The sequence below is a fragment of the Oncorhynchus gorbuscha genome, linkage group LG19, assembly GCF_021184085.1.
Source record: "Oncorhynchus gorbuscha isolate QuinsamMale2020 ecotype Even-year linkage group LG19, OgorEven_v1.0, whole genome shotgun sequence".
NCBI lineage: Eukaryota > Metazoa > Chordata > Actinopteri > Salmoniformes > Salmonidae > Oncorhynchus > Oncorhynchus gorbuscha.
In genome coordinates, this window is record NC_060191.1 from 67,448,295 (window position 1) to 67,467,256 (window position 18,962).

Below are 18,962 nucleotides of genomic sequence, written 5' to 3' on the forward strand. Positions count from 1 at the left end.
TGGAGAGAAGGCGACCAGGTCAGCTGAACACACTAAAAACTAGAGTTAAAGGACACATGGGGTTAATTACAGGGTCTGAGCACAGGCCACAGGAAGGGGGGATGTATATTATCTTTAGGTCAAAGGAAGGGTCTTGTCATCATATAATCTGTCCGAAAGCAGATGTGGGCGTTACTGGGCTGAACAAGCAGGATTGGGATGTAACTGTATTTGCTAATGTATGCATGGATATAAAAGGGAGAGCGAGAGCTCTGGAAAGGGGTGGGTCCCGCGGGGCTCTCCAGCTTATGATAGGGGTGTATTAAAAGTCTATATTGATTTTCACAAAGTTCTTGGATGGTTCATATTTGAACCGATTGGCCACTACACCAGCCGTAGAGAAATTCTTATTGAAATTCTCAATTATCATGGATTTATTGCTGGTGGCAGTGGTTCCTAGTCTCAGTGCAGTGGGCAGCTGGTAGGAGGTGCTTTACAGTGTCCCAAAACTTTTTGGAATTCATGCTGCATGATGAAAAATTATGTTTGAAAAAGCTAGCCTTTGCTTTCCTACCTGGCTGTGTGTATTGGTTCCTGACTTCCCTGAAAAGTTGCATGTTGCGGTACGCCACAGGGTGTTTTTGTGCTGGTCAAGGGCAGTCAAGTCTGGAGTGGACCGAGGGCTATATCTGTTCTTAGTTTTACATTTTTTGAAAGAGGCATGCTTATTTAATGGTGAGGAAAGCACGTTCAAAGAACAACCAGGCATCCTCTACTGACGGGATGTGGTCAATATCCTTCCAGGATACCCAGGCCAGGTCGATTAGAAAGGCCTGCTCACAGAAGTGTTTTAGGTGGCACTTGACAAGGGTGGTCGTTTGACTGCGGACCCATTACGGACGCAGCCAATGAGGCAGTGATCGCTGAGATCCTGGTTGAAGACAGCAGAGGTGTATTTAGAGGGCAAGTTGGTCAGGATGATATCTATGAGGGTACCCATGTTTACGGATTTGGGGTTGTACCTGGTAGGTTCCTTGATAATTTGTGTGAGATTGAGGGCATCTACTTTAGATTGCAGGATGGCCGGGGTGTTAAGCATATCACAATTTAGGTCACCTAACAGTACGAACTCTGACGATAGATGGAGGGCAATCAATTCACATGCACAGTCTAGGGCACAGCTGGGAGCTGAGTGGGGTCTATAACAAGCAGCAACAGTGACTTATTTCTGGGGAGATGGATCTTTAAAAGTAGAAGCTGTTTGGGCTTAGACCTGGATAGTATGACAGAACTCTGCAGGCTATCTCTACTGTAGATTGCAATTCCGCCCCCTTTAGCAGTTCTGTCTTGATGGAAAATGTTGTAATTGGGGATGGAAATTTCAGAATTTTTGGTGGTCTTCCTAAGCCAGGATTCAGACACGGCTAGGACATCAGCGTTGGTGGAGTGTGCTAAAGCATTGAATAAAGCAAACTTAGGAAGGAGGCTTCTGATGTTAACATGCATGAACCCAAGACTTCTACAGTTGCAGAAGCCAACAAATGAAAGTGCCTGGGGACACACAGGGCCTGGGTTAACCTCTACATCACCAGAGGAACAGAGGAGGAGTATGATAAGGGTACGGCTAAAGGCTATAAGAACTGGTCGTCTAGTGCTTTGGGAACAGAGATTAAAAGGAGCAGATTTCTGGGCGTGGTAGAATAGATTCAGGGCATAGTGTACAGACAAGGGTATGGTAGGATGCGAGTACACTGGGGATAAACCTAGGCATTGAGTGACAATGAGAGAGGTTTTATCTGGAGGTGCCAGTTAAGCTAGGTGCGGTCTCCGCATGTGGGGGATGGGACAAGGGGGCTATCTGAGGCATGTTGAGCAGGATTAGGGGCTCCACAGTAAAGTAAAACAAGGAGAGCTGCCCTAAGCAACAGGATACAAGGCAGGGTAGCCTAGCGGTTAGAGCGTTGGACTCGTAACCGGAAGCTGACAAGGTACAAATCTGTCGTTCTGCCCCTGAACAGGCAGTTAACCCGTTGTTCCTAGGCCGTCATTGAAAATAAGAATTTGTTCTTAACTGACTTGCCTAGTTAAATAAAGGTAAAATAAATAAAAATTAAATATTGACATTAGAGAGGAGCATAAAGCAATCACAGTTGTTGATTGAGAGAGATACAAAAACAATGGGTGAGATAACAACTGGTATAATGGCATTGAATGGGCAGAGAGGGTCAGTTATCTACACACAGGGCCTGAGTTCGAGGCTGGGGCCGATAGATAAACAAATTGAAGTACTGTGTTAATGTACAGTCCAGCAGGCATCAGCTGTGTATCTGAGTGATCACAGGGTCCAATGAGCAGCAAAGATGAAACAGGGAGCCGTTCGGTAGTCGATTATTAAGCAAGGCGAGCGACACGGCGTTCAGGAAGCTAGCAGGCCGGGGCTAGCAGATGGATCAACACCAGCACGTTGGCCGGATTATGTCAGCAGACCAGTTGTGATGGATCGGCGGGGCTCCTTGTCGACAAAGGGTCCAGTCCAATTGGGAAGAGAGGTATTGTAGTTGGTGTACTTCGTTTGCTAGCCGGGAAATGGGCCTAGCTCGAGGCTAGCTCGAGGCTGGCTGGTGCATGCTTCTGGACAAGGGCATTAGCCACATTAGCCACTCGGTAGCAACTAGCTAGCTGTGAAGATTCAGTGTAATGGTCCAGAGCTTGCGGCAGCAATCCGGTGATGTAGTGGATAAAAAAGCAGTCCGATATACCCAGGGCTGATATCGCGCTGTGCAGACTGGCAGGTATTATCCAGGCTATCCGGGCTAAAGTGGCTGGAAGCCGAGCTAAAGGTAAAGACCGCTAGCAGTGGCTAACGATGACTAAAATGCTAGTAGCTAATTAGCTGCCTAGCTGCTGATGGATGTTCCAATTAGAAGGTCTAAAGAATTGCAGATCTGTACCACATTGGGTGAGGCGGGTTGCAGGAAGGTATATTTTATTCGAAAATGGAAAAAAAGAGGTTGAAATATAATGAAATGTATACATTTACATTTACATTTAAGTCATTTAGCAGACGCTCTTATCCAGAGCGACTTACAAATTGGTGCATTCACCTTATGACATCCAGTGGGACAGTCACTTAACAATAGTGCATCTAAAACTTAGGGGGTGGGGTGAGAGGGACCTTAACCTATCCTAGGTATTCCTTAAAGAGGTGGGGTTTCAGGTGTCTCCGGAAGGTGGTGATTGACCCCGCTGTCCTGGCCGTGAGGGAGTTTGTTCCACCATTGGGGGGCCAGGGCAGCGAACAGTTTTGACTGGGCTGAGCGGGAGCTGTACTTCCTCAGTGGTAGGGAGGCGAGCAGGCCAGAGGTGGATGAACGCAGTGCCCCCTGATCAGAGCCTGGAGGTACTGAGGTGCCGTTCCCCTCACAGCTCCGTAGGCAAGCACCATGGTCTTGTAGCGGATGCCTTCAACTGGAAGCCAGTGGAGAGAACGGAGGAGCGGGGTGACGTGAGAGAACTTGGGAAGGTTGAACACCAGACGGGCCGTTCTGGATGAGTTGAAGGGGTTTAATGGCACAGGCAGGGAGCCCAGCCAACCGAGTTGCAGTAATCCAGACGGGAGATGACAAGTGCCTGGATTAGGACCTGCGCCGCTTCCTGTGTGAGGCAGGGTCGTACTCTCCGTATACAAAACCCCTAACCCCTACACCCTAACCCCTACCCCTACACCCTACACCCTAACCCCTAACCCCTACACCCTACACCCTAACCCCTAACCCCTACACCCTAACCCCTACACCCTAACCCCTACACCCTAACCCCTACACCCTACACCCTAACCCCTACACCCTAACCCCTACACCCTAACCCCTACACCCTAACCCCTACACCTAACCCCTACACCTAACCCCTACACCTAACCCCCCTACACCCTAACCCCTACACCCTAACCCCTACACCCTAACCCCTACCCCTACCCCTACACCCTAAACCCCTACACCCTAACCCCTACACCCTAACCCCTACACCCTAACCCCTACCCCTAACCCCTACACCCTAACCCCTACACCCTACACCCTAACCCCTAACCCCTAACACCCTAAACCCTAACCCCTACACCCTAACCCTACACCCTAACCCCTAACCCCTACCTAACCCCTACACCCTAACCCTACCCTAACCCCTACCCCAACACCCTAACCACTACACCCTAACCCCTACCCCTAACCCCTACACCCTAACCCCTACACCCTAACCCCTACACACCCTAACCCCTACACCCTAACCCCTACACCCTAACCCCTACACCCCCTACACCTAACCCCTAACTCCATAACCCTACCCTTAACCCCTACCCCAACACCCTAACCACTACACCCTAACCCCTACACCCTAACCCCTACCCCTAACTCCTAACCCTACCTTTAACCCCTAACCCCAACACCCTAACCCCTACACCCTAACCCAACACCCTAACCCCTACACCCTAACCCCAACACCCTAACCCCAACACCCTAACCCCAACACCCTACCCCTAACTCCTAACCCCTACCCTTAACCCCTACCCCAACACCCTAACCACTACCCCTACACCCTAACCCCTACACCCTAACTACACCTCCGTAACCCTACCCTTAACCCCTACCCCAACACCCTAACCCCTACACCCTAACCCCTACACCCTAACTACACCCTAACCCTACCCTTAACCCCTACCCCAACACCCTAACCCTACACCCTTACCCCTAACCCTACCCTTAACCCCTACCCCAACACCCTACACCCTAACCCCTACCCCAACACCCTAACCACTACCCCTAAACCTTTACCCCTACACCCTAACCCCTAACTCCCTAACCCTTCCCTTAACCCCTACCCCTAACCCCAACACCCTAACCACTACCCCTACACCCGAACCCCTACCCCTACACCCTTACCCCTAACTCCCTAACCCTAACCCCAACACCCTAACCACTACCCCTACACCCTAACCACTACCCCTACACCCTAACCCCTACACCCTTACCCCTAACCCTAACTCCCTAACCCCAACACCCTAACCACTAGCCCTACACCCTAACCCCTAACCCTACACCCTAACCACTACCCCTACACCCTAACTCCTACCCCTACACCCTAACCCCAACACCCTAACCCCAACACCCTAACCCCAACACCCTAACCTTAACTCCCTACACCCTAACCCTAACCCCTACCCTTATACCCTAACTCCAACACCGTACACCCTAACCGTAGCACCCTACACTCTAACCCCAACTCCCAACACTCACCCTAAAATAGGGGTGAGGTACTATATAGCAGGGGTGTATTCACTAAGAACCAAACGTGACCTAACTGAATTAAACATGCTTGGCTGTGTGTGTGTTGTCTGTCAGTGATCCCAGAGGAGAGCAGAAAGATCTGTCAGTACCAGCTTCTGCTGAGCCAGCTGCCCAGAGTCAACAAGGCCACGCTACGAGCCCTGGTCAACCACCTCTACTGGTGAGACACATATAAACACACACACACACCCCTCAGGTCAGAGTGTAACGGTGTGTGTGTTGTCCACAGTGTGCAGCGGTTTGCAGAGCTGAACCAGATGAATCTCCATAACCTGGCTATAGTATTTGGCCCAACACTGTTCCAGAGTGATGGGAAGGACTACACAGCTGGCCTCGTCATAGAGGAACTCATAGAGCACTACACGGACGTCTTTGAGGTCAGAGACGCTGTAGACTCTAACCCCTGACCCCTAACCTCATAGAGCACTACACTAACGTCTTTGAGGTCAGAGATCCTGTTAGCTCTGACCCCTGACCCCTAACCTCATAGAGCACTACACTGACGTCTTTGAGGTCAGAGATCCTGTAGACTCTAACCCCTGACCCCTAACCTCATAGAGCACTGCACTGACGTCTTTGAGGTCAGAGACGCTGTTAGCTCTAACCCCTGACCCCTAACCTCATAGAGCACTGCACTGACGTCTTTGAGGTCAGAGACGCTGTTAGCTCTAACCCCTGACCCCTAACCTCATAGAGCACTGCACTGACGTCTTTGAGGTCAGAGACGCTGTTAGCTCTAACCCCTGACCCCTAACCTCAGAGGCGGCAGCTAGCCTAGCAGTTTAGAGCATTGAGCCAGTAACCGAAACGGTGCTGGTTTGAATCCCTGAGTCCGACAAGCTGAACAATCTGCTGATGTGCCCTTGAGCAAGGCACTTAACCCTAATTGCTCCTGTAAGTGCGCTGGATAAGAGCGTCTGCTAAATGACTCAAATTTAAATGTACTAGTGCATTATTGCCCATAGACGCTGATCTTGGGTCAGTTTAGCATTTTCCTCTGCTAATGTTTAAGGTTAAGATTGAGGTAGAGGAAGCTGATCCTAGATCTGTACATAGTGGAATCCCCACGGCACTCTGTCATCTTTGAGTTTAGGCACTAGCTCTCTTCTGCCCTCTGGTGTTTGGTAGGGGTATGACTGGTGTTTGGTAGGGATATGACTGGTGTTTGGTAGGGGTATGACTGGTGTTTGGTAGGGGGTGACTATAGTGTTTGGTAGGGGGTGACTATAGTGTTTGGTAGGGGGTGACTATAGTGTTTGGTAGGGGGTGACTATAGTGTTTGTGTAGGGGGTGACTATAGTGTTTGGTAGGGGGTGACTATAGTGTTTGGTAGGGGGTGACTATAGTGTTTGGTAGGGGGTGACTATAGTGTTTGGTAGGGGGGTGACTACAGTGTTTGGTAGGGGGGTGACTATAGTGTTTGGTAGGGGGTGACTATAGTGTTTGGTAGGGGGGTGACTACAGTGTTTGGTAGGGGGGTGACTACACTGTTTGGTAGGGGGGTGACTACACTGTGAGCTGGTCAATGATGTTTCAACCATGGAGTGAGTCGTTATATACTGTCAGGTTCTAATTTCTCAGAGTAAATACGTCACGGACACTAGAGAAGATGAACCAAGTTGAATTCTTCCCAAAGGGTCGTTACAGCTGTAATTCAGATGAAAAAAACGTTTCACACAAGCACTGATATTTAACCCTTTCTCCTGGGCTGAGTCACCTCCTCCACAACTGAACAGCCAATGCATCTCTGTTGCTAGGCAGAACCTGAGTGATATCTGTTCTTCCTCACATCATCTGACCTGACCTCTACCCCAAAGAGCTCCTTCCCAACTCAAGGCTGTCATGGTTATTGATACCAGACTGTGTCTCTTCTCCTCCCAGAGGATCCAAAAATATGATCGTGTTGTTTTGTCATGTGGTTGACCGTGTGTGGTTGACCGTGTGTGGTTGACCGTGTGTGGTTGACCGTGTGTGGTTGACCGTGTGTGGTTGACTGTGTGTGGTTGTTTTGCGGTTCAGGTGGATGAGCTGCAGCTGAAAAGACAGCTGGATGAGATCACGGCCATCATTAAAGTCAGAGAGAAGTTGAACCACAACTCCAGCGTCCCTGTGAGTCATACAGTACTCACACACACACCTCAACACTAAGGCTTCTGTGAGTCATACAGTACTCACACACACACCTCAACACCAAGGCTTCTGTGAGTCAAACAGTACTCACACACACACCTCAACACCAAGGCTTCTGTGAGTCATACAGTACTCACACACACACCTCAACACCAAGGCTTCTCTGAGTCAAACAGTACTCACAACACACCTCAACACCAAGGCTTCTGTGAGTCATACAGTACTCACACACACACCTCAACACCAAGGCTTCTGTGAGTCATACAGTACTCACACACACACCTCAACACCAAGGCTTCTGTGAGTCATACAGTACTCACACACACCTTCTCAACACCAAGGCTTCTGTGAGTCATACAGTACTCACAACACACCTCAACACCAAGGCTTCTGTGAGTCATACAGTACTCACACACACACCTCAACACCAAGGCTTCTGTGAGTCATACAGTACTCACAACACACCTCAACACCAAGGCTTCTGTGAGTCATACAGTACTCACACACACACCTCAACACCAAGGCTTCTGTGAGTCATACAGTACTCACACACACCTTCTCAACACCAAGGCTTCTGTGAGTCATACAGTACTCACACACACACCTACACACCAAGGCTTCTGTGAGTCATACAGTACTCACACACACACCTTCTCAACACCAAGGCTTCTGTGAGTCATACAGTACTCACAACACACCTCAACACCAAGGCTTCTGTGAGTCATACAGTACTCACACACACACCTCAACACCAAGGCTTCCGTGAGTCAAATAATACTCACACACACCTTCTCAACACCAAGGCTTCTGTGAGTCATACAGTACTCACACACACACCTCAACACCAAGGCTTCTGTGAGTCAAACAGTACTCACACACACCTTCTCAACACCAAGGCTTTTTTGAGTCATACAGTACTCACACACACACCTCAACACTAAGGCTTCTGTGAGTCATACAGTACTCACACACACACCTCAACACCAAGGCTTCTGTGAGTCAAACAGTACTCACACACACCTTCTCAACACCAAGGCTTCTGTGAGTCATACAGTACTCACAACACACCTCAACGCCAAGGCTTCTGTGGGTCATACAGTACTCACACACACACCTCAACCTCAAGGCTTCTGTGAGTCATACAGTACTCACACACACCTTCTCAACACCAAGGCTTCTGTGAGTCAAACAGTACTCACACACACCTCAACACCAAGGCTTATGTGAGTCACACAGTACTCACACACACCTCCACAACACCAAGGCTTCTGTCAGTCATACAGTACTCACACACACCTCAACACCAAGGCTTCTGTGAGTCACACTACCTTCTTATATCATACAGTGTTCTGCAGTTACCCAATGTGCTTTAACACTCCTTGAATTTGTGTGTGTGTGTGTGTGTGTGTGTGTGTGTGTGTGTGTGTGTGTGTGTGTGTGTGTGTGTGTGTGTGTGTGTGTGTGTGTGTGTGTGCGTGCGTGCGTGCGTGCGTGCGTGTGTGTGCGTTGTGCAGGCGTCGGGGTCAGCAGGTGACTTCATCTGTACAGTGTACCTGGAGGAGAAGAAGGAGACGACAGAGCAGCATGTCAAGGTGACCTCTCACCTCTGACCTTACCCAACCCCTTATGATCTCACCTATATCATGATAGGGAAATAAAGAGAGTAAGAAGCGGTCCTGAATCTCACTCCCTCCACTGCTCTCCCCTCCAGATCCCTGGTTCTATGACGGCAGCAGAGCTGACCTGTGAGATTCTGGACCGGCGGAAGATCCAGGTCAGAGAGAAAGACTACTGGAGCTGCTGGGAGGTCAGCCAGAAGGAGGAGACTGGTGAGTGGACAGGGAGATGAGGTCAGCCAGAAGGAGGAGACTGGTGAGTGGACATGGAGATGAGAGGTCAGCCAGAAGGAGGAGATGGGTGAGTGGACAGAGAGATGAGGTCAGCCAGAAGGAGGAGACTGGTGAGTGGACAGAGAGATGAGGTCAGCCAGAAGGAGGAGACTGGTGAGTGGACAGAGAGATGAGGTCAGCCAGAAGGAGGAGACTGGTGAGTGGACAGAGAGATGAGGTCAGCCAGAAGGAGGAGACTGGTGAGTGGACAGAGAGATGAGGTCAGCCAGAAGGAGGAGACTGGTGAGTGGACAGAGAGATGAGGTCAGCCAGAAGGAGGAGACTGGTGAGTGGTGAGAGGTGGGAGTAGAGAGAGAGAGAGGAAGGAGAGGTGGGAGTAGAGAGAGGAATGAGAGGTGGGAGTAGAGAGAGGTGGGAGTAGAGAAAGGTGGGAGTAGAGAGAGAGAGGTGGGAGTAGAGAGAGAGAGGTGGGAGTAGAGAGAGAGAGGTGGGAGTAGAGAGAGAGAGGTGGGAGGAGAGAGAGAGGTGGGAGGAGAGAGAGAGGTGGGAGTAGAGAGAGGTGGGAGTAGAGAGAGGTGGGAGTAGAGAGAGGTGGGAGGAGAGAGAGGTGGGAGGAGAGAGAGGGTGGGAGTAGAGAGAGGTGGGAGTAGAGAGAGGTGGGAGTAGAGAGAGATGGGAGTAGAGAGAGGTGGGAGTAGAGAGAGGGTGGGAGTAGAGGGTGGGAGGAGAGGTGGGAGTAGAGAGAGGTGGGAGTAGAGAGAGAGAGGTGGGAGTAGAGAGAGAGAGGTGGGAGGAGAGGTGGGAGTAGAAAGAGAGAGGTGGGAGTAGAGAGAGAGAGGTGGGAGTAGAGAGAGAGAGGTGGGAGTAGAGAGAGAGGAAGGAGAGGTGGGGAAGAGGTATGGGATGAGGAGATGGTAGTGCTATGGAGGGGTGATGCTGATGTTGAGACTTTTTTGTCCCCTTCCCTCTGTCTCTCTCTCTCTCTGTCTCTCTGTCTCTCTCTCTCTCTCTCTGTCTCTCTGTCTCTCTCTCTCTCTCTCTCTCTCTCTCTCTCTCTCTCTCTCTCTCTCTCTCTCTCTCTCTCTCTCTCTTTCTCTCTGTCTCTCTGTCTCTCTCTCTCTCTCTCTCTCTCTCTCTCTCTCTCTCTCTCTCTCTCTCTCTCTCTCTCTCTCTCTCTCTCTCTCTCTCTCAGAGCGTCCATTGCATCACCTGGAGCGTGTGTTACCCATCATCCATTCTCTGGGTACTGACTCCCACTTGCTGGTCAAAAAACATCTCGCCATGGAGGCCATACGCATCTACTTGGGTACACACACACACACACTAACCACGCATATTTAAAAAAATAACAGTTTAGGAATTCATTCTGAGTGGTTATGGTTTGGGCAAAGCTAAAACATGCGCTGTTCCGTCAACTATCATCAAGTATTGTCATGTTTTGCCAGAGCATTGTGAACTGTGGAGGGGTCTAAGCAGCACCCTTCGGCTCCGAGCAGCACCAGTTCAAATCAAATGTTATTAGTCACATGCCCCAAATACAACAGGTGTTCATTCACCTTCCAGTGAAGCGTTTACTTATGAGCCCCTAACCAACAATGCAGATAAAAATAAGAGAAAAAAGTAAGAAGTAATTAAAGAGCAGCAGTAAAATAACAATAGTGAGACTATATACAGGGGTGTACTGATACAGAGTCAATGTGCGGGGGGGATCCGGTTAGTTGAGGTAGTATGTACATGTAGGTAGAGTTAATTAAAGTGACTATGCATAGATGACAACAGAGAGTGGTGGGTAGAAGGTGTAGAAGCTGTTTAGAAGACCCTTGGACCAAGACTTGGCGCTCCATTACCGCTTGCTGTGCGGTAGCAGAGAGAACAGTCTATGACTAGGATGGCAAGAGTCTTTGAAAATGTTTAAGGCCTTCCTCTGACACCGCCTGGTAAAGAGGTCCAGTGGTGCACTGGGCCGTTCGCTCTACCCTCTGTAGTGCCTTGCGGTCGGAGGCCGAACAGTTGCCATACCAGGCCGTGATGCAACCAGTCAGTATGCTCTCGATGGTGCAGCAGTAGAACCTTTTGAGGATCTGAGGACCCATGCCAAATCTTTTCAGTCTCCTTAATGATAGTGTTGGAGTCGTGCCTGGCCATTCAATCATGAGTGAGTGAACAAGGAGTATAGGAGGGGGCAGAGCACACACCCTTGAGGGGCCCCCATGTTGAGGAGCGGCGTGGCAGATGTGTTGTTACGTACCCTTACCACCTGGGGACGGCCCGTCAGGAAGTCCAGGATCCAGTTGCAGAGCGAGGTGTTTAGTCCCAGGGTCCTTAGCTTAGTGATGAGCTTTGAGGGCACTCTAGTGTTGAATGCTGAGCTGTAGTCAATGAATAGCATCCTCACATACTGTAGGTGTTCCTTTTGTCCAGGTGGGAAAGGGCAGTATGGAGTGCAATAGAGACTGCATCATCTGTGGATCTGTTGGGGTGGTATGCAAATTGGAGGGTTTCTGGGATGAGTGTGTGGATTTGAGCCATGACCAGCCTTTGAAAGCATTTCATGGCTACAGATGTGAGTACTACGGGTTGGTAGTCATTTAGGCAGGTTACCTTAGAATTATTGGGCACAGGAACTATGGTGGTCTGCTTAAAACATGTTGTTATTACAGACTCAAACAGGGAGAGGTTGAAAATGTCAGTGAAGACACTTGCTAGTTGGTCAGCGCATGCTCGCAGTACACGTCCTAGTAATCCATCTGGCCATGTGGCCATGTGAATGTTGACCTGTCTAAAGGTCTTACTCACATCGACTGTGGGGAGAGGTATCACAAGTCTTCCGGTACAGCTGGTGCTCTCATGCATGTTTCAGTGTTATTTTCCTCGAAGCGAGCATAGAAGTGGTTTAGCTCGTCTGGTAGGCTTGTGTCACTGGGCAGCTCTCGGCTGTGCTTCCCTTTGTAGTCTGTAATGGTTTGCAAGCCCTGCCACATCCGACGAGATGTGGTGTACTCCTCAATGCCATTGGAGGAATCTCAGAACATAATCCAGTCTGTTCTGCAAAACAGCACTCCCATTGAAAACAAAATACATATATCAACGTTCTCAGCACACACACACACACACACACACACACACACACACACACACACACACACACACACACACACACACACACACACACACACACACACACACACACACACACACACACACACACACACACACACACACACACAAACACAAACACAAACACAAACACAAACACAAACAATTGAATTGACTTCTCAGCTCTGCTATTACCCCTATGCTGTTTCTGATTTGGTACATCTCGTTCTCCCATAGCCAGTAAAGTGGATGTGTCCAAGCACGGGATGGTGAAGTTCCGGGAGGGGAGGAGCATTCTGGGATTGGGACTGAATACCGGCAGCTTCCACGACCGCTACTTCATCCTGAGCACTGCCTCCCTCAGGATGTACAAGGAAGTGCGGGTAAGACACACACACACACACACACACACACACACACACACACACACACACACACACACACACACACACACACACACACACACACACACACACACACACACACACACACACACACACACACACACACACACACAAAAACACACACACACACACACACAAAAACACACACACACACACAAAAACACACACACAAACATCTAATCTGTCTGTTTTGTGTCCCTGTAGAGTAATCGTCCAGAGAGGGAATGGCAGGTGAAGAACCTGAGGGTCTATCTAGGCATCAAGAAGAAACTACGACCACCCACCTGGTCAGAACACCTCTCTGTCCTCTCCTCCTGCCTGGTCAGAACACCTCTCTGTCCTCTCCTCCTGCCTGGTCAGAACACCTCTCTGTCCTCTCCTCCTGCCTGATCAGAACACCTCTCTGTTCTCTCCTCCTGCCTGGTCAGAACACCTCTCTGTCCTCTCCTCCTGCCTGGTCAGGTCACCTCTCTGTCCTCTCCTCCTGCCTGATCAGAACACCTCTCTGTGCTCTCCTCCTGCCTGATCAGAACACCTCTCTGTTCTCTCCTCCTGCCTGGTCAGAGCACCTCTCTGTCCTCTCTTCCAGCCTGTCCCATGACCACCCAACTGGTCAGAACACCTCTCCCTGTGTCTCACCCTCTCCTTGTCTTTCCCCTCTCCCTCTCTCTGAGAGAGAGAGAGAGAGAGAGAGAGAGAGAGAGAGAGAGAGAGAGAGAGAGAGAGAGAGAGAGAGAGAGAGAGAGAGAGAGAGAGAGAGAGAGAGAGAGAGAGAGAGAGAGAGAGAGAGAGAGAGAGAGAGAGAGAGAGAGAGAGAGAGAGAGAGAGAGAGAGAGAGAGAGAGAGAGAGAGAGACTGTTAAAGAGCAGTCTCACTCCACAGTCCTGTTCTTTAGTGACTAGAGAACAGTAGCTGACAGTAGAGAAGGCAGGACAGTCCTATACCGTCTCCTTTGTCTGTCTGCTGCTAAATCTCCACTCACTTAATCTTGGCGCACCCATCCCATTAGCGGGATCATTTTCGCCACACACTGGATGAATTGCAGAGCCTCAAATTAAATTACTAAAAATATTTAATTTTCATGAAATCACAAGTGCAATATAGCAAAACACAGCTTGGCTTGTTGTTAATCCACCTGGTGTGTCAGCTTTAAAAAAAACTTTACAGCAAATGCTATCCAAGCGTTTATGTAAGGACATCTCTCTCAGCAGACAAAACTTTACAAACAGCTAGCAGCAAAGTAGATTGGTCACGAAAGTCAGAAAAGCAATAAAATGAATCGCTTACCTTTGATGATCTTTGGATGTTTTCACTCACAAGACTCCCAGTTACACAATAAATGTTCCTTTTGTTCCATAAAGATTATTTTTATACCCAAAATACCTCAGTTTGTTTGGCGCGTTATGTTCAGAAATCCACAGGAAAGAGCGGTCACGACAACATGGACAAATTCCAAATAGTTTTGATAATGTCCACAGAAACATGTGAAACGTTTTTTTATAATCAATCCTCAGGTTGTTTTTAAAATATATAATCGATAATATATCAACCGCAAATGTCTTTATCAGTAAGAAAGGGAAAGGCAATGGCAGCCCAAACTCTGTTGCGTCAACAAAACTCGCGAACACCTGACACGATGTTATCGTTCTGGCTCATTTTTCAAAATAAAAGCCTGAAACTATGTCTGAAGACTGTTGACCCCTTGAGGAAGCGATAGGAAAAGTAATCTGGTTAATATCCCTTTAAATGAAGCAAAGGGAGGCTATGGAACATAGAGTTTTCAAAATAGAAACCTCTTCCTGGTTTGATTTTCCTGAGGGTTTCGCCTGCAATATCAGTTCTGTTATACTCACAGACAATATTTTGACAGTTTTGGAATCTTTAGAGTGTTGTCTATCAAATACTAATAATAATATGCATATATTAGCAACTGAGACTGAGGAGCTGGCAGTTTACTCTGGGCACCTTTTCATCCAAGCTACTCAATACTTCCCCTGCAGCCATAAGAAGTTAATGTTTCCTATCTCTCTCTATCTATCTCTCTGTAGTCAGGGTCTGACTGTGATGTTTCCTATCTCTCTCTCTCTGTAGTTGGGGTCTGACTGTGATGTTTCCTATCTCTCTCTCTCTGTAGTCAGGGTCTGACTGTGATGTTTCCGATCTCTCTCTCTCTGTAGTCGGGGTCTGACTGTGATGTTTCCTATCTCTCTCTCTCTGTAGTCGGGGTCTGACTGTGATGTTTCCTATCTCTCTCTCTCTGTAGTCGGGGTCTGACTGTGATGTTTCCTATCTCTCTCTCTCTGTAGTCGGGGTCTGACTGTGATGTTTCCTATCTCTCTCTCTCTGTAGTTGGGGTCTGACTGTGATGTTTCCTATCTCTCTCTCTCTGTAGTCTGACTGTGATGTTTCCTATCTCTCTCTCTCTGGGTCTGACTGTGATGTTTCCTATCTCTCTCTCTCTGTAGTTGGGGTCTGACTGTGATGTTTCCTATCTCTCTCTCTCTGTAGTTGGGGTCTGACTGTGATGTTTCCTATCTCTCTCTCTCTGTAGTCGGGGTCTGACTGTGATGTTTCCTATCTCTCTCTCTCTGTAGTCGGGGTCTGACTGTGATGTTTCCTATCTCTCTCTCTCTGTAGTTGGGGTCTGACTGTGATGTTTCCTATCTCTCTCTCTCTGTAGTTGGGGTCTGACTGTGATGTTTCCTATCTCTCTCTCTCTGTAGTCGGGGTCTGACTGTGATGTTTCCTATCTCTCTCTCTCTGTAGTCGGGGTCTGACTGTGATGTTTCCTATCTCTATCTCTCTGTAGTCGGGGTCTGACTGTGATGTTTCCTATCTCTCTCTGGGGTCTCTGTAGTCGGGGTCTGACTGTGATGTTTTTCCTATCTCTGTAGTTGGGGTCTCTCTGTAGTTGGGGTCTGACTGTGATGTTTCCTATCTCTCTCTCTCTCTCTGTAGTCTGGGGTCTGACTGTGATGTTTCCTATCTCTCTCTCTCTGTAGTTGGGGTCTGACTGTTGGGGTCTGATGATGTTTCTGACTGTGATGTTTCTATCTCTCTCTCTCTGTAGTCGGGGTCTGACTGTGATGTTTCCTATCTCTCTCTCTCTGTAGTCGGGGTCTGACTGTGATGTTTCCTATCTCTCTCTCTCTGTAGTCGGGGTCTGACTGTGATGTTTCCTATCTCTCTCTCTCTGTAGTTGGGGTCTGACTGTGATGTTTCCTATCTCTCTCTCTCTGTAGTCGGGGTCTGACTGTGATGTTTCCTATCTCTCTCTCTCTGTAGTTGGGGTCTGACTGTGATGTTTCCTATCTCTTCTCTGTAGTTGGGGTCTGACTGTGATGTTTCCTCTCTCTCTCTGTAGTTGGGGTCTGACTGTGATGTTTCCTATCTCTCTCTCTCTGTAGTTGGGGTCTGACTGTGATGTTTCCTCTCTCTCTGTAGTTGGGGTCTGACTGTCTCTCTCTCTGTAGTTGGGGTCTGACTGTGATGTTTCCTATCTCTCTCTCTCTGTAGTCGGGGTCTGACTGTGATGTTTCCTATCTCTCTCTCTCTCTGTAGTCGGGGTCTGACTGTGATGTTTCCTATCTCTCTCTCTCTGTAGTCGGGGTCTGACTGTGATGTTTCCTAGTGGGGTCTGACTGTGATGTTTCTCTCTCTCTCTGTAGTTGGGGTCTGACTGTGATGTTTCCTATCTCTCTCTCTCTGTAGTTGGGGTCTGACTGTGATGTTTCTCTGTAGTTGGGGTCTGACTGTGATGTTTCCTATCTCTCTCTCTCTGTAGTTGGGGTCTGACTGTGATGTTTCCTATCTCTCTCTCTCTGTAGTTGGGGTCTGACTGTGATGTTTCCTATCTCTCTCTCTCTGTAGTCGGGGTCTGACTGTGATGTTTCCTATCTCTCTCTCTGTAGTTGGGGTCTGACTGTGATGTTTCCTATCTCTCTCTCTCTGTAGTTGGGGTCTGACTGTGATGTTTCCTATCTCTCTCTCTGTAGTTGGGGTCTGACTGTGATGTTTCCTATCTCTCTCTCTGTAGTTGGGGTCTGACTGTGATGTTTCCTATCTCTCTCTCTCTGTAGTTGGGGTCTGACTGTGATGTTTCCTATCTCTCTCTCTGTAGTTGGGGTCTGACTGTGATGTTTCCTCTCTCTCTCTGTGAGTTGGGGTCTGACTGTGATGTTTCCTATCTCTCTCTCTCTGTAGTTGGGGTCTGACTGTGATGTTTCCTATCTCTCTCTCTCTGTAGTTGGGGTCTGACTGTGATGTTTCCTATCTCTGATGTTTCTCTCTGTAGTTGGGGTCTGACTGTGATGTTTCCTATCTCTCTCTCTCTGTAGTTGGGGTCTGACTGTGATGTTTCTGACTGTGATGTTTCTCTCTCTCTCTGTAGTCGGGGTCTGACTGTGATGTTTCCTATCTCTCTCTCTCTGTAGTTGGGGTCTGACTGTGATGTTTCCTATCTCTCTCTCTCTGTAGTTGGGGTCTGACTGATGGTCTGACTCTATCTCTCTCTCTGTAGTCGGGGTCTGACTGGGTTTCCTATCTCTCTCTCTCTGTAGTCTGGGGTCTGACTGTGATGTTTCCTATCTCTCTCTCTCTGTAGTCGGGGTCTGACTGTGATGTTTCCTATCTCTCTCTCTCTGTAGTCGGGGTCTGACTGTGATGTTTCCTATCTCTCTCTCTCTGTAGTGGGGTCTGACTGTGATGTTTCCTATCTCTCTCTCTCTGTAGTTGGGGTCTGACTGTGATGTTTCCTATCTCTCTCTCTGTAGTCGGGGTCTGACTGTGATGTTTCCTATCTCTCTCTCTCTGTAGTCGGGGTCTGACTGTGATGTTTCCTCTCTCTCTCTCTCTCTGTAGTCGGGGTCTGACTGTGATGTTTCCTATCTCTCTCTCTCTGTAGTCGGGGTCTGACTGTGATGTTTCCTATCTCTCTCGGGGTCTCTGTAGTCGGGGTCTGACTGTGATGTTTCCTATCTCTCTCTCTCTGTAGTCTCTCGGGGTCTGACTGTGATGTTTCCTATCTCTCTCTCTCTGTAGTCGGGGTCTGACTGTGATGTTTCCTATCTCTCTCTCTCTGTAGTGGGGTCTGACTGTGATGTTTCCTATCTCTCTCTCTCTGTAGTTGGGGTCTGACTGTGATGTTTCCTATCTCTCTCTCTCTGTAGTCGGGGTCTGACTGTGATGTTTCCTATCTCTCTCTCTCTGTAGTTGGGGTCTGACTGTGATGTTTCCTATCTCTCTCTCTCTGTAGTTGGGGTCTGACTGTGATGTTTCCTATCTCTCTCTCTCTGTAGTTGGGGTCTGACTGTGATGTTTCCTATCTCTCTCTCTCTGTAGTTGGGGTCTGACTGTGAGTTTCTGACTGATGTTTCTATCTCTCTCTCTGTAGTTGGGGTCTGACTGTGATGTTTCCTATCTCTCTCTCTCTGTAGTTGGGGTCTGACTGTGATGTTTCCTATCTCTCTCTCTCTGTAGTCGGGGTCTGACTGTGATGTTTCCTATCTCTCTCTCTGTAGTTGGGGTCTGACTGTGATGTTTCCTATCTCTCTCTCTCTGTAGTTGGGGTCTGACTGTGATGTTTCCTATGTTTCCTATCTCTCTCTGTAGTCGGGGTCTGACTGTGATGTTTCCTATCTCTCTCTCTGTAGTTGGGGTCTGACTGTGATGTTTCCTATCTCTCTCTCTCTGTAGTTGGGGTCTGACTGTGATGTTTCCTATCTCTCTCTCTCTGTAGTCGGGGTCTGACTGTGATGTTTCCTATCTCTCTCTCTCTCTGTAGTCGGGGTCTGACTGTGATGTTTCCTATCTCTCTCTCTCTGTAGTTGGGGTCTGACTGTGATGTTTCCTATCTCTCTCTCTCTGTAGTCGGGGTCTGACTGTGATGTTTCCTATCTCTCTCTCTCTGTAGTCGGGGTCTGACTGTGATGTTTCCTATCTCTTCTCTCTAGTTGGGGTCTGACTGTGATGTTTCCTATCTCTCTCTCTCTGTAGTTGGGGTCTGACTGTGATGTTTCCTATCTCTCTCTCTCTGTAGTCGGGGTCTGACTGTGATGTTTCCTATCTCTCTCTCTCTGTAGTCGGGGTCTGACTGTGATGTTTCCTATCTCTCTCTCTCTGTAGTTGGGGTCTGACTGTGATGTTTCCTATCTCTCTCTCTCTGT

The 18,962-nt window shown here is 48.7% G+C and overlaps 1 protein-coding gene across 1 annotated transcript in view; it reads left to right on the forward strand.

Moving 5' to 3' along the window:
• LOC124004955 (arf-GAP with Rho-GAP domain, ANK repeat and PH domain-containing protein 1-like) overlaps positions 1 to 18,962 on the forward strand; it is a 122,674-nt gene that overhangs the window by 89,824 nt on the left and 13,888 nt on the right. The window contains 8 exon segments of the mRNA XM_046313759.1: positions 5,373 to 5,478; positions 5,548 to 5,695; positions 7,338 to 7,427; positions 8,963 to 9,040; positions 9,160 to 9,277; positions 10,491 to 10,604; positions 12,632 to 12,777; positions 13,003 to 13,085. Of these exon segments, the coding sequence (XP_046169715.1) occupies positions 5,373 to 5,478; positions 5,548 to 5,695; positions 7,338 to 7,427; positions 8,963 to 9,040; positions 9,160 to 9,277; positions 10,491 to 10,604; positions 12,632 to 12,777; positions 13,003 to 13,085 (883 nt within the window).